The 16476-nt window shown below is 40.2% G+C and overlaps 1 protein-coding gene across 1 annotated transcript; it reads right to left on the reverse strand.

The window, feature by feature from the left end:
- Positions 1 to 15579: 15579 nt before the first annotated feature.
- LOC125046410 (keratin-associated protein 19-2-like) lies at positions 15580 to 16090 on the reverse strand. Its single transcript, XM_047644187.1, has 3 exons — positions 15883 to 16090; positions 15752 to 15784; positions 15580 to 15618 (listed from the first exon to the last, which is right to left on the reverse strand). Exons 1-3 carry the CDS (start codon positions 16076 to 16078, stop codon positions 15605 to 15607), a joined length of 243 nt encoding a protein of 80 aa, XP_047500143.1. The 5' UTR covers positions 16079 to 16090; the 3' UTR covers positions 15580 to 15604.
- Between the last annotated feature and the right edge of the window lie 386 nt (positions 16091 to 16476).

Below are 16476 nucleotides of genomic sequence, written 5' to 3' on the forward strand. Positions count from 1 at the left end.
TACCTTCCACCGTCGCCTGAAAGAGATAGCAGCCTCTTTTTCGGAGGTAAATCTCTACCAGAGGTTCAAAGTCATTAACCCTCGACTCTCATTTCTATGGGCTTCCTAAAACCCATAAGCCGGCCGTGCCTCTGTGCCCTAAAATCTCCCGGGGATCTATGACGTATCCTCTTGCGGCCTGGCTGGCGAAGTCTCTCACTCTCCTTCTTGGCCCCTTCTCGCCTGTTCCGCCACTCTCAGAACTTCATCTCCCGTGTCCGTGGTGTCTCGCCGGCAATCATGACGAGCTTGGATGTTGACTCCCTGTTCACCAAGGTCCCGCTTGATGACGTCCTCGCTTTCTTTCAGAGGATCCTCGTCTCCCTCTGCCCACCGACATCTTTCAGTTGATTCGTTTGTGTGTGGCCTAATTCCTTTTTCTTTGTGGGTCGCTTCTACTCTCAGATGTTCGGTGTTGCCATGGGCTCTTCTCCCCAGTCTTGGCAAACCCTTTCTTGGAATTCTTCGAGGCTGAGCTTCTCCTTTCCATCTCCCTTATACAAACATACATATGTATATGTATATATATATATGTATATATGTGTGTGTGTGTGTGTGTGTGTGTGGGTGTGTGTGCGTGTGTGTGTGTGCGTGTGTGTGTGTGTGTGTGTGTGGGTGTGTGTGCGTATGTGTTTGTGTGTGTGTGTGCATATATATATTTGTATACATGAATATATGTATATATATACATTATATATATATAAATATATGTGTATATATATATATATATATATAAATGGGTGTCTTGATGCGAAGCCTTATCATCGTGGGAAGGTGGCATATCGATGAAATGAAATAAAATAAAGATTTTTTATATGAAACCTTACTCGCATGGAAACAGCGTTAAGGCGATAAAAGCTGAATTTTTAATTATCAACATTCATTATTTAAAATCGTATTTTATTTAATTCATCAGTTCAGTAATTTTAGACATACAGTTAATTTTCAACAACAGTATTGATACTAAATACACTAAGGCACATGAAATGTGGCTGTAGAGGAGCATTTCGTAACATGGTAAGTGATAAGCAGCCGGATTACACTGCACTTGAAAAACAGCTCTTATAATATCTTAAGTTGTGGAAATATTAAGAAACTTAACTGCACTGATTTCTGCTTTGTTTTATTATTATCATTATTGTTTCTATTACTATCATTACTATCATTATTATTACTTTCATTATTTTTATCATTATTATTAGTATTAATATTATTATTATTATTATCATTATTATTGCCATTATTATTATTATTATTATTATTATTATTATTATTATTATCATTATAATTATTATTATTATTATTAATATTATTATCAATATCATTATTATGATTATTATAATTGTTAGTATCACTACTGTTTTTTTTATCATCATAATAATTGATATAATTGTTATTATTATCCTTATCATCCTCATCATCATCATTATTATTACTATTATTATTATCATTATCATTATCATTATCATTATCATTATCATTATCATTATCATTATCATTATCATTATCATTATCATTATCATTATCATTATCATTATCATTATCATGATTATTATTATTATTATTATTATCATTATCATTATCATTATCATTATCATGATCATTATTATTATTATCATCCTTAATATTATTATCATTATTATCAGTATCATTATTATCATTATCATCATTACCATTATTGTTATTATTATTACTATCATAACTATTATTATCATTATTATCTAGATAACAGCGACTGTGAGTGATAAATGCGATAAATTTGGTATAATTTGCAGCAACATGTTTTTCACAGTTATTTAGATAATTAGATAAGATCATAAAATTCTGCTCCTTGCGCTAATATAGTTCCCAGTCAGTAATTATACATGCGCGCGTGCGCGCGTGTGTGTGTGTGTTTGTGTGTGTGTGTGTGTGTGTGTGTGTGTGTGTGTGTGTGTGTGTGTGTGTGTGTGTGTGTGTGTGTGTGTGTGTGTGTGTGTGTGTGTGTGCATATATTGTAATGGGTGGTAAAAATATAAATAGTTAAAAAAACACATATTCTCTGTCAAAATACGCAGTTCTTTTAAAACTTTAATTTGGACCGTTACCAAGAAAGTACACGGGTGCTAAACATTGGCTGAACAGTGACAGCGAGACTTGAGAAATTTACTTTTAAAGAATACATTATAAACTGTGTACGTACACACGTACCTTTACTATACGAATGTAAGTTCTATATGTATTTCCTGTATGTAACGTGGTATAAAGGGATGTTTGCATAGGGCATAAAATATCATGTATTTTTTTTATTTTCTATAAATAAATTATCGTAGTTCCGCAGAAAAAAATAAAAAGCTGTCAAACAAGTGAAAAGTTATTAACAAGACAAAAATCTATTGAGGATACCGCACTATTTTCAGGTTACTGAAACAACAAATGCTGTGACTACTGACAATACTACACCCAATAACAGTATAATAAAAATAAATAGAATACTACAAATAAAATTGATACTTGTACTTACTATATCGCCATATTCCTGTCCGAGTCGTCCACGTGATTCAGAATAAATTTATTGATTAATATCCAGCTTTTTTCTTCTTCAACACTTTCCACATACACCATATTTTACTTTCTAGTTTTGTTTGAACAATGCATTTGACCGATAGTGTAGGAGGCCTGCCACATCCTCCAAATCCTCAAATATTACAAAGCCTCGACCTTCTGCCGAAACCACCATATAGACTGTTAGAGCAGACGACGCCTATCAGCACTATTACTAAGAGGCAAGACAACTACTTAAAAAAATAGATGTTTGAGATATTTATGTTGGCTTTTTGTCTTCCTCCCAAAAACAATCAAATTGGTTTCTAGAAAAACAAACAAAACATTGTAATTACTAAAGCAGTTTGCTTGCAATGCTGTGATGTTAGAGCAAGAGTGAACACTTTCCAGCATTAGCTTTCAAAATGACTTCAGATACAGCTTGGGATGTTAACATATCGGCATCTAGCTAAATATGATAATGAGATAAACAAATAATAATGATAGTTATAAATTAATAAACAAATGTTATTTTAAAAATCTGAAGTTACATTAAAGCAAAGTCACCTAATTCCTAATATTTCGTCCCAGCAATATGCACTTTAAAGTTTTGATGAAGTGTTGTTGCATTAACACTTTTTTTTAACTAGGTTTTACTTTATCATATTTATTACATCTTTATATAAAATAGATGTTCGTTTTGTCTTCCTTGTCCTGCATTTTGTTTACGATTTTTTTATTGTTGCCGTTATGTATATTGTATATTGTAAATGTCATACTCATTTACAATGAGTATTGTGTGTGAGTGTGTGTATTTGTTTCCATGTATAAATTTAGCGGCGGGATATGAGTTAGTGGTGAGAGGCCATTGTGAAAGCGTGCTTGGTAATTAGATTAGAAACGGTGCTTAAGGTGCTCTCTGAATATTCTTTTTATAGATAACTGACAGTAGGCTTATAGATCGGCATTTTAGGTCTGCGTTTTTATCAAGTACAATTATTACTGCCTTTTCCAAGATTTCTGCCTTCTTCAAGACATCTATTAGTGGTAGAAAAACCCGCTATACACTGTTAATTTTTTTTAGAAAACAGAACAGACCTGCAGAATTTATTTGTCTCGTTTCTCAAAAAATCTAGTTTGCGTATAGTGGGCTTTTCTGCCATAGCACTACGTCTGCTTTGCGAACATCATCCTCTCCTGAAGACTTACTTACGTAGATATTCTTGAGTTCCCTTTGTATTTCCTCTGTTGTTGGCCTGATGGTGAGGCTACAACTGCGGTCTGAACTGTATGAGTCTCTATAAAAGCATTCTAATATTTGATTATTTTCATTCCCGAACAAAGTTCATTGAGACAAATATTTTAAAAGTGTAATTGAAAATTAATAACTTATCAACGCAAGAGCGCGCTTCGACTAATTCTTAATAAGAAATACAGAATGTAATTTCAATGAAAATATAATCGAAACGCGTCAAATACGTCAGATAAGATATAAATTGAATTCCTCTTCTGTCACTCCAGCACTTCTCCAGCAGGTCTCTTTTTACAGGTTGTCTTATCACTACGACCAGACAACAATCGTGCGTTGTACACATTCACATACAAAGTCAGCCTTTGTGTGTGTTTGTTTGTTCTCGTGAGTGTGTATAGGGGGGTGAAATGACCTTTTATATTTTCACTCATGTCTGTAAACACGTTGCCATGATTGCATGCGTGGTTATATGTAAATATTTGTAAATGTATGTATTATGTGTGTGTGTGTGTGTGTGTGTGTGTGTGTGTGTGTGTGTGTGTGTGTGTGTGTGTGTGTGTGTGTGTGTGTATGTGTGTGTGTGAGGATGTTCTGTTATGCACATGTTAATACCACATACACACACACACACACACACACACACTCATCCACACACGTGAATGTGAGTGTGTGCGTGCGCATGCCTAAGCTTAAAACGAAAACGTATACCTATGACGAATTACTAATTTGCCTAATATCAGTTTCTACATTTGACCGTATTATGTGTGTACATATAAACACACACAATACGTATACATATCCATATATGTGTATATATATGTATACATGTGTATATATGTGTGCGTGTTTAATTAATGTATGTACACACATATACATCTGTCAGTCTGTCCATCAATTGTTCGTCTTCTACGTTTGCTTGGTGTTTCTCCATGATGCTTGAGGGTGAAGAAAACACCGATGAAAACTAAAGTAGGTTCATTGGAGATCAGCTCTGACAAAATAAATACGGAACTCTTCCTGTTCCTCTGCCCCACATTCCTCCGGGAAACGAAGGAGCTAACTGATGGGAGAAAAGTGAGTCTTTCCCCACTAAGTCCCGAGGAAAAGAGAACCAAGATGGTGCTACTTGGCTTCTCAGTCTCGTACGATGTGGAGCTGATCGCTTCACACCCACAGGTCGTGCAGGCTTCCCGAATGTCGAAGGGGAAGACCCCAACCAGGCAAGTCCTGGTGACCACGAAAGGTGCCCCAACCACTACCCTTGATCTGGGTAACTGGGGCACCTACAACCTTCGAACGTATGTGCCAGAACCACTTCGGTGTTTCAAGTGCCAGAAATACGGTCACCACAAGGCTAACTGTACAGCCTAAATGTGGTGTCTGTAGCAAGGCACACAACACAGAGGTATGCCTCAAGGCATACAAAGAGGAAAAGAGGGACACAACAGCCAAATGTCCCAACTATGCCAAGAAGCATCATGCCTGGAGCCTGACTTGCTCTGTCAGGAAAAAGGCGGCCCTCAGGCGACAAGAGGTTGCTCAAAACCGATCAGACTTTGTTCCTGCCCCACCGGGCACCCATGTCTGGGGAAGGAACAAAAGCGAAAAGGCCCCCCGACCTCCTAAGAGGAAGGAAGCCGCCCCCCAGCCGACACCGGATGTCTCCAACAAAAAGGAGTTTCCGACAATGCCAAAGGTGCAGAAAAAGAAACTAAAGAAAAAAGTTTCTAAGAGCACCACAAAAACCTCCCCAACAGATGATCATCTCCTCTTTGACGAGGACGATATGACTCTCCTGTTAACTGCTGTTGTCACAGCAGTAGCAACAGCCCTGGGGAGGTCGAGTGAGGAGGCCGAGAAGGCAGTTTCGGTCGCCATGACGGCAATGACCCAGACTGTCGCAGCCCTGAAGGGAAGAAAGCTGGCTAGAGAAAAACCAGCCTCACCCTCACCCCAGGACGAGACTCCCCTCCCCACTCCAAACCAGGCCATGCCTTCACAGGCAGAGCCAAAACAGGCTGAATCTGTGCAGCCAGAGCCAGATCACGCTGACCTTGCCCAGGCAAGGCCAGCAAGGCCAGCCAAGAAAAAGCCTGAGAGAAAAGCCGAACCAACCAAGGCTCTCCACCCCCCAGTGGACCCAAGGATAGCCTGACAACAGACGAGGAGCCCTCAACCAGCGAGGACCTCGCAATGGAGTTGTCAGACTCCGACGATGTCTCTGATGTAACTATCACTGAGTAACATCATGACACACCATCTAAGCATCCTACAGTGGAACATCAATAGCTTCTCTGCAAAGAACGCTTTTCTCCAAGCAGTAGTGCGATCAAGGAACATTGACATTGTCATGCTCCAGGAGACATTAACAGTGGACACTGTTCGCTTCTCAGGGTACCATGCCTTCACACTGCCACGAACACCTGGCAAGAGAGGCTTGATCACCCTTGTGAGAGCAACAATCCCCTGCTCCGCAATAGCCGATGCATCGCACTGTGGAGACGATGTTGAATCCCTTGCCGTCGAGGTTCACCTGGCCGGGGGGCCCCACAAACTGTACAATGTGTACAGCCGGCCACGCTGTAAAAGCTTAGACATCAGCCAGGTCTGTGCCTCTGCTGCACACGACCGAGTGATCATAGGGGGAGACTTCAATGCACACCACCCCATCCTGGCTCCCTGCTGGGCACCGGATGCGGCCGGCTATCACATAGCCGACGTGCTAGAGACATTCCCTGAGATCGCTCTCCTCAACACCCAAGAGCCAACGCATGTCAGAGGAGGGGTCCTAGACCTCACCCTGGCCACTGCGACTCTGGTGGGGAGGATTGGCTGGTGTGTCGATGAGACCGTCACAAGTGACCATTACGGCACTATAACTACCCTCATGGATGCTGGCCCAGCCGAAATCCTAAGACCAAATCCAAGATGGAAAACAGACAAGGCCAACTGGCAGGCGTTTCAAAACGCCTTGGCCCTCTGTCTGAGATGCAACAATCCCCCACAAAGCGAAAATGTGGAAGTGCTCGAAGCCAGCCTGCTAAACGCCATTAATGAAGCAGCCTCACAGACCATACCCAAAACTCGGCCTGGGTCCAGAAGTCACAAAGACTTCAATGTACTTCAATGACGAGATCAGGGAGGTCAACCACAGGGTGAACATGTGCCGAAAACTATTCCGAAGGCAAAGAACCCCTGACAACCTATCCCTCCTAAGGGAAGCTGTCACGGATGCCAAGGAAACTGCCAACAGAGTCAGGCAGGAAAAGTGGCTGGAATGGTGTGAGTCCTTCGACCACCAAACCACCCTTTCAGAGCTGTGGCAACGGGTCAAGCGAGCTACCAGCCGCTCAGCCCCGAGGTGCACCCATCACGACCCCCAAGCAGAGGCTAACAGACTGGCGCACGAGTTCTCTGCGAGAACGAGCAGCAACAGTCTGCCAGCCGAGCTGAGGGCAAAATGAGCGTCTACAGCCAGACAGACACGCTCAGATCAGAGAAAGGGCAGCCGAACCCGATAACTCAGACGTTATCTTTTCTCTGAGGGAACTAAGGAAAGCCTATAAAACCAGTTCCAACACAGCCCCGGGCTCTGATGGGATCTCGTACCCCATTATCTCCCACCTAGGACTAGCAGGTGAGCGTGCACTCTTGCAACTCATCAACAAGTCCTGGGAAACTTCCACTCTACCCCAGAGTTGGAAGAGGGCTACCATAGTTCCCGTCCCAAAACCAAAGGAGCCGGGGAAGTACCGCCCCATCTCTCTGCTCAGCTGCCTGGCCAAGACGGCTGAGAGGATGGTACTAAACCGGCTTCAATGGAAAACGGGACCCCCGCACGAACACCTTCACGGGTTCACAAGGGGCATGGGCACAGCACACAGCTTAGCCACGCTCTTAAGCACAATCAGCAAGGGCCCAGCTGTGGTGGTATTCCTTGACCTGGAGAAGGCTTTTGAACTGGCAAGTCCGCTTGCCATTCAGGAAAGCCTGATCCAGAAGGGAATCAGAGGAAAGCTCTTGGCTTGGATAGGTGACTACTTCAGGAACAGGACTGCCAATGTCAAATTCCAGGGTCACCTATCGCAGCACATGCCGCTCGAAAATGGAACGCCACAGGGTGGGGTTCTCAGTCCAGCCCTATTCAACACTTTAATGTCCTGTATCCTCAACATAAACCTCCCAGTGGGGTGCCAGATCATCTCGTATGCAGACGATCTCGCTATCACCTCCACTGGACCACGCAGCCAGAATAAAGCCCAGCGTTGTCTGGACCTCGTGTCAGAGGAGTGTTGTAGGACGGGACTAAAGATCTCTGCTGCCAAATCCAAAGCCATGGCTTTGAGACAGAGAGTTCGAGGCACAAGACTGAAAATCCAGGGAGTGGAATTAGAATGGGTCAAGGACTACCTATACCTTGGGGTAAGGATAGACCGGACCCTCTCCTTCCATAAGGAGGTCCAGTACCTGGTTGACCGAACCAAAGCAAGACTGTCTGTCATGAGAGCAATGACTGGGAGACGCATAGGGGCCAGACACAAAGTACTAAGATCATTCTATGTACATGCTGTCCGGCCCATTGTGGACTATGCCTCAGTCGCTCTAATTGCTGCAAAGAAAAAGCACACAGACAAATTAGAAATAGTCCAAAATGAAGCTGCCAGGATCATTCTGGGTGCCCCGAGGTGGACGAAGGTCCTCAACCTCCTGATGGAGGCAAACCTTCTCCCCCTGGACTCACGAATCGATCTAACGGCAACACAATTTCTGTCAAAGGTCATCCAGGCTCCCAGGAACACAAGCCTAAGACAAAAATTAGTCAGATGCCTCGAACAAGACAACGAGCTCGTTGCAAACAACTCCTGGCTGTCTCATACAGCCAGGGTGTTGATACGCCATCAGCTCAAAGAACAGCTTCTTGCTAAGGGCATGGACTCCCCCCACCCCGACTTTGCCGAAGCCCCGCCGTGGGCACTGAGCCTGATAGAGTTCAACATAATGAACCTGTCAATGAAAAAGAGCCTATACCCCATGCCTAGCCTAAAGGCAGAAGCCCACAGGGTCATTGCAGCCATCACTCCTCCGGGTAGTAGAACATACTACACGGATGGATCGGTCGATCCCTTGAGCCACACTGCAGGCGCCGGCTTTGCAGCTAGGGATGCCACGCGATCCATGAGGGTAACATACAACGCCTCCTCGCTACAGGCAGAGGCAGTTGCAATCATGGGAGCCCTAGGCCACGCATCCCTAAGGGAAGGACACGTGGTCATACACACAGACTCCAGGGCAGCCATTGACTGTCTTCAGCACAGCTCACCCACAGACAACATCTACCTACTGACCACGATTCTCACAATGGCACAGAGAATTCTTGCTCAGGGTAGAAGAATTATCATCAATTGGGTCCCAAGCCACATCGGCATCAGAGGGAACGAGCTTGCTGACAGACTAGCCGCCGCTGGCAGGGGTATGCCCCCAAATCCCATGACGATAAAACCGAGCCGAAAATTACTTATGGAGAAGTGTGCCTTGGTCGGTCGTACCTTCCTACGGCAGCTCCACAGAGAGGAAACGAGAACCTCCCCCTCGGCCAGCTGGTACTCAGACGCCACAGGCTCTGAACCACTGGAACTCTCTGAAGTAAGCAACAGAGGTACCGAAGTCATTCTTCACAGAATGTGCCTAGGTTACCACTGTGCATGGCAGATTATCCCAACAATCGAACGCGATGAATGGTGCTGCAAGCACTGCGGCGAGCCGAACGCCACACTAGTCCACTACCTAGAAAATTGTAACCATACACAATTCCTGAGACATGGACCGCCCACAACAGCCGCCGTGCTGGTAAAGAGGCTATGCGAAATGCTTACACCATGGCGGCAGGAGCGCTTGCTGGCAATCCCGCCGCCACGGTAAGCACCGAGTGTCAGACAACTCAATGAGACAGCCGTAAAAAAGATGACACAGGCCGGGCCATATCTAGAAGGCCCGGGCGAAGCTAGAACTTCGCAAACCAACCCCCCCCCCCCCTGCCCCACACGCCAGGCTCCGTCTGCGACTGTCTACTGCCAGACGTGTGACTACAGAGACAAACTAAAATGTTGTACTCTATAACATACAGAGATTCTCACTCTTTCATATAGGTGATATGCTACATATAATATAAACTAAAGATAATGTTCTATATTTCACATGGGAGAACATATCACACAAAAGGAAGAGTATAATATATAATCACATAATTATCACTAACTACGTACGATAATAATGTCATCACAATACGTATGCACTGGCATCACAACGTGGCACTCACAACTCACTTCATTGTCATAACTCACTTCATTACACAACCCACATCAATCAGTCTCTCTCTCTCACAATATATATGTGTGTATGTGCGTGTGTGTCTGTGTGAAACAGAAAGTCTGCGTGCGTGTGCTTGTGTGTGAGTGTGTGTAATCATATATACATATATATACAGTATATATGTATAATATATGTATATAACATATATATGACATTTATATATATAATATATATAGTATATGTATGCCTCTTGGTGGAGAAAAAATGCAAACGTTCAGCTGAGCAGTAAACATAATGAAGATAGTAGCAACACGTGTTTATGTAATATGGGAAATTCTATCCTAAAGGTAATTAAATATCGTATCTATAATATTCTTTATTTTATATATTTTCATCTCCCATAACCTGAAAATATAACGTAGTTGTTAAACGCTTACCGATCAAATATATCTAAGTAGAGTAACAGTCAATATCAATCAATGTTAATAAATGTGACTAATTACCATAACCGCCATATCCACGCCCGAAGCCACCGCCTGTTAAAAGATGATCTTATATATTTTTCCTCAATTTTCTTTTTCTTTCTTTTTTAAGACGATACTTTTAGCTTCAAATTCATATACATAATTTGTAGTGAAAAGGAAGTACTCACCGAATCCTCCAAATCCTCGTCCAAATCCAAGGCCTCCACCATAGCCTCCGAAGCCTCGGCCGAAGCCTCCGAAGCCTCGACCAAATCCGCCAAAGCCTCCACCGAAACCTCGGCCGAAGCCTCCGTACAAACCTCCCGCGCTGACGGCGCTGATCAGCGCTGCGACCATCATCAGGGCAGACAGGAAACGCTGCAAGTGTTAAGACGTTACACATAGTCATGGGAGCTGATGGCAGAGAAATGCGTTATTTTGACGGAAAGGAATGGTTTTGCACTTCAGGCTGGTTTTTAAACAAACCATTGTAGATGTTGAAGTGTTTGGTTGAGATGCAGTTATGATAGCTAGAGTGAGGACGGTGGATTTATATAGGACAAGATACGCTTCAGTTCAGCGTTGTCTTTCGAAAGGGCCGACTCACGCTTCTTATACAGTCAGACTTGTCATACTGATATGTATCTCTGAATGACTTTCTTTATATTTTATGTTCATTAAATCTTTATGTACATAAAGTTTACATACGTAACTGCCTAACTAATGCGTAAACAAATGAATCGTGAGATAAAGTGTTTATATTTACTTTTTGTGAACGTTATTTATTAAATTTAGGGGAAGGTAGATAAGGTTAATCAGGGGGATATTTAAGTGATTTTAAAATTAGTACTTTTGCTTACAAAACGAACGAAGATAGAGGGAAGAACTTAATCATAGACAATATTGAATGGTATGTTTTGGAAAAGTATCGCTTGAGCCAGATTTAAATCTTGGGGCCCGGGGCACTTCAAGCACCTCAACTTAGAAATTAAATTACATGGCCAATAAATGAACTACAATGAATAACATATTTCGTCAAAAAAGTTAGCTGCTGACTAAAACTTTTGATCTTTCTTAATCTTATTAATCATAAGAATAACTTTGACTACAATTTCCGTATTATAATAGAGGGCACCCTGATGTATTAATTTTACATTACAATAACCACATAGGTGTTAGTAAGTTGTTACCTTACCTGCTTTTTTCTGCATCATAACGGTATTAATTATAATTTATAGATTTACACTAATTTTCTCGGTTTTAACTGTTAACCAATTTATCTAGTTATTCAGAAGGGAAGGGGCACATTCTTTTTCACTGGTGCCTCCCCCATACGACATTGATTTTTTTTTTTTTTTTTTTTTTTTTATAAAACCAATCTACATTTCGTCTTTGAAAAGTCCTTACTATGGGTGTCCCTCTGAAAGGGAGCCCGGGGCAATAGCACCCTATCCCCTCCTATAAACCCAGCCCTACCTGTCAACTCTCAAATGAGATATCAAAAATGACACAGATTTAAAGACATTGCCAGACGAATGCCAGGTGACATAAAGGTGTATGATTGAGTCTACTTGGAATGTAGGTACCAGTATCTTAATAAAATTTTGAAAAATAATTAAGGCAGCAAGAATAAAAAACCACACATACACATATATAATTTATAAGGACAAATAAAGAAACGAAAAGCATTATAGACAAAAGTGTATTAGTAATTCGTCGAAATTTAAAATAAATAAGTATTTGAGGCTATGGAACTTTACATCTGTCTAGTGATGAGCCTCCGCATTATTTACTGAAAGAATATAAATGGCTGGTAAATGCTGACACACACACACACACACAAATATATGAGTGTGTTTGTGTGCTTGTGTGTGTGTGTGTGTGTATCTATCTATCTTTATCTATATATGTAGATAGATCGATAGATAGATAGATACTCACAAATACACACATATATTCCTACACACACGCATACACAGATATATATTCCTTTATACACACATGCATATATGTATATATATATATATATATATATATATATATATATACTGTATATATGTATACGCATACATATATATATACATACACACACATATATCACTATTATTTTTAATTATGCTTCTGTCCTTGTACGAATTACTAATTACTATAGTTGCAATATCTTCATACAAGTTCCTTTTTTGTACACAAGCTCAGCTGCTTTAGTTTTGCCTTTTCTTTTATTTCGCTTAAAATCACATAAGTTGGAGACTTATTTCCTATCTATATGTAAAATTCCCAATATCTAAATCGTAGCGTGCCAATTTTGTTACAAAAAACAAAACAAAACAAAACAGTTTTACTGTTATATCTTTAGTTTCCTCGCATTATACATATAAACATATGTATATACATAAACACATGTACACACATAAACATATACACACACATAAACACATATACTTAAACACATGCGCACACATAAACAGATACACACACATAAACGCATATACTTAAACACATGCGCACACATAAACACACGTATACACTTAAACAGACACACACATTCTCTCCATGTGTTCCTTGATAATGAAAGCTATCGACATGTCATACAACTGTCAATCTTTTTACTTTTTCCCCTTCTTTTCCTTGTAGGAAAAAGCATACGAATATATTTTCATTAATCATTCATGCTTTTCTTTTTACTTCATGCTTTTATTCGTATACAGATGTAAATATATATATAACTATATCATATGTATATTTTTATTTATATTCTTATATATATATATATATGAATTACTATATGTGTAAGTATGCTTTCAGCTTATGAGATGGCATATTTACACTACTGACGTATACAAAAACAATTACCCGTATTTATATTTTGCATGATAAGACGTTTTTTCACCATGAAAAATCGTCGAAAAAATCGCCGGCCTCCAATGAAGTGCAGGTGCCTTTTTGCCGAGGCAAGGGAATGCCAAAAGTTCAATTTTGAAGATGCTTTTCCCTGATATCTGTTGTAATCAATATGACGTGAATAATATACTTTCGTTCGTAGCCCCTAAATCTCACGAGAGTTGGTTGTAAACAGACACTTCGGATCAATGAAATTGTTTTTCTTATGTCTGTTTTCGTAGGGACTTTGTGTATAAGTAATAACAAATTTGAAGATGAGCACTGATACACAACCAAGCTTTACAGAAGCAAAGATAAGTTGCGGGAAGTATGTATTGCAGAAGTGAAAACTTTTGGAACAAGTTTCCACGATTTTATTTTCTTTAAGAAATGGCATGCAGTGTCTTATGTGGCGTAAAACACGTAATGATATAAGGAAGAAAGAAACAAAAATCAAATGCATGACGAGTCTGACGAGATGGAGTTGCCGAAGGAAAGGCTATTTCAGGGTTACTGCTTCCGTGAATAAGATGATAATTGTTTTTATTCATTTATTTAGGTTCTGGCAATTCATCTGCCTCATGTTGGTTTTTTGACTTGCTACGAGTTTTTGTAAATAGGGTATATATCTCATGCCGGGGTACTTCTTTGGTTATTTACGATAACGTTAATGAAATACATCTGATAAACCAAAATAGCCATACAAATCAGATGTATTACATTTTTGGTATATCTTCAGTTACAAATCCTATTGCTTTTAAAAGGATATTGTAGTGTTCAAATATTTGGATATATGGGCATTCATCCATAGAGTTAAAATGGCTAATGCTGATCAGCAACAAAAACGAGTCGTATATACATCCATATGTATATATGTATATATAAATATATACATACACGCATATATACATATATATATATATATATATATATGTGTGTGTGTGTATTTACACACACACACACACACACACACACACACACACACACACACACACATATGTTTGTGTGTGTATATATATATACATATAACTATATATATACACACCTCAGCCAAATTCACCATAAAGGTCTACAGCGCAGAGGGCGGCCAATAGCGCTACTTATGCCAGTGTGTAGAAAACAATTTAAATGAGACATGAATATCTTATTGTCAACAATATGAATTGCTTTATTAGACAGGATATCTGAAGTATAAGAACTAAAATGACTGAGACAAAAGCCAGTGCGAAGACGCCAGACTCGAAAACGTCTGTGACGTCTGAGGTGCTTTAAAATATGTTATTTATCAAATGCATGTTTTATAAATATTGTTGAATATTGTGATTCTTCAACCTCAAAATTTTCTACGAATCGTAGAAAGTCATTTATAATAGAAATGCGAATAAAGAACGGCGGCTTTGTTTTTGAGTGTACACATATAAAACATATTTTATTTTAGTTCAGGGTGTATCTTTTATACTTTTATGAAAGATATAAAATGCACACGAACACATATATATACACCCTTTGCAACATTGTACGTTTAACCTAGGTAACACTGGGAGAATATAGGAAATATGTAATATAAGGAAATCAGAAGACGTATCATTCCGTAGCGGTTAAGGGTGTGCATGATTATGGTTTACACAATTTCTATTGATTTTCCTCGATATTTTGGAAACGTTGATATATTCTGTCTTAAACACTGTACTCTGATGGATTGACTGTTCTGCATATAATTTATTATTTTGGGAAGAGAGAAAGGTAAGGGATGCGGGGCATGAGAAAAGGAAAACTGAATAAAAATTGCGAAACATTATTAAAGTAAAAGTTTTCTAAAATTACTAATGGGTGACTACAGCAAGATGACATTTAGTTGTTTACAATTCTGTTCTTGCCTTTGTTACCAACTTTTGTCTATTTTTCAATTGATTTTATCTACATCTGCCAACAATGTTTTTTCCCCAAAAAGCACATATATAGTGTATGTATATACGTACATCTGCAGTAAATATGTGAATACATATGAATTTACATATTTGCATAAATGTATGGGTATGCGTTTGTGTGCGTTGGTTATATAATAATGAATTACTGTATATCGTGTTTACCCGAAAGGACATTAAACGCTGATCTTAGTACATTCTTTATTTCATTCTCAACGCCCATAACCTGAAAGATAAAATCTATACTTAGTAAAAGAGGACACTACATTATTTCAAGAAATGTCACGTTATCAAAATGACCTGGCACAGATTATAACCCCAGCAGTGATCAGAGTAAATTGGGAACGAAGTGACATTACCGTATCCGCCATATCCACGCCCGAATCCGCCGCCTGTTAAAAGATGAAAATATTTTAAATAAATCCATGATTTTTTGACGGCAATTTTAGCTTTCAGTTTATGTTTTCATTTTCCGTAAAACAGTACTCACCGAATCCTCGTCCTAATCCGAAGCCTCCGCCATAACCTCCGAAGCCTCGGCCGAAGCTTCCACCATAACCTCCGAAGCCTCGGCCGAAGCCTCCGAAGCCTCGACCAAATCCGCCAAAGCCTCCACCGAAACCTCGGCCGAAGCCTCCGTACAAACCTCCCGCGCTGACGGCGCCGATCAGCGCTGCGACCATCATCAGGGCAGACAGGAAACGCTGCAAGTGTGAAGACGTTACACATAGTCATGGGAGCTGATGACAGAGAAATGCGTTATTTTGAAGGAAAGGAATATTATTGCACTTCAGTTGCTTTTTTTCTTTTTCGTGACAAACCATTGTAGTTACTGAGGTGTTTGCTTGAGGTACAGTTATGTTGTGATAGCGAGAGTGGGGACGGTGGATTTATATAAGACAAGATACGCTTCAGTTCAGCGTTGTCCTTCAAAAGGACCGACTCATGCTCCTTATATCCTCAGACTTGTCATATTGATATATATCTGAATGACTTTCCATATGTTTTATGTACATTAAATTTTTATGTACATATGTTGCATAACTGCCTAGCTGGTGCATAAACAATTGAATCGTGAGAAAAG

This window comes from Penaeus chinensis, chromosome 39 (assembly GCF_019202785.1).
Source record: "Penaeus chinensis breed Huanghai No. 1 chromosome 39, ASM1920278v2, whole genome shotgun sequence".
Lineage (NCBI taxonomy): Eukaryota > Metazoa > Arthropoda > Malacostraca > Decapoda > Penaeidae > Penaeus > Penaeus chinensis.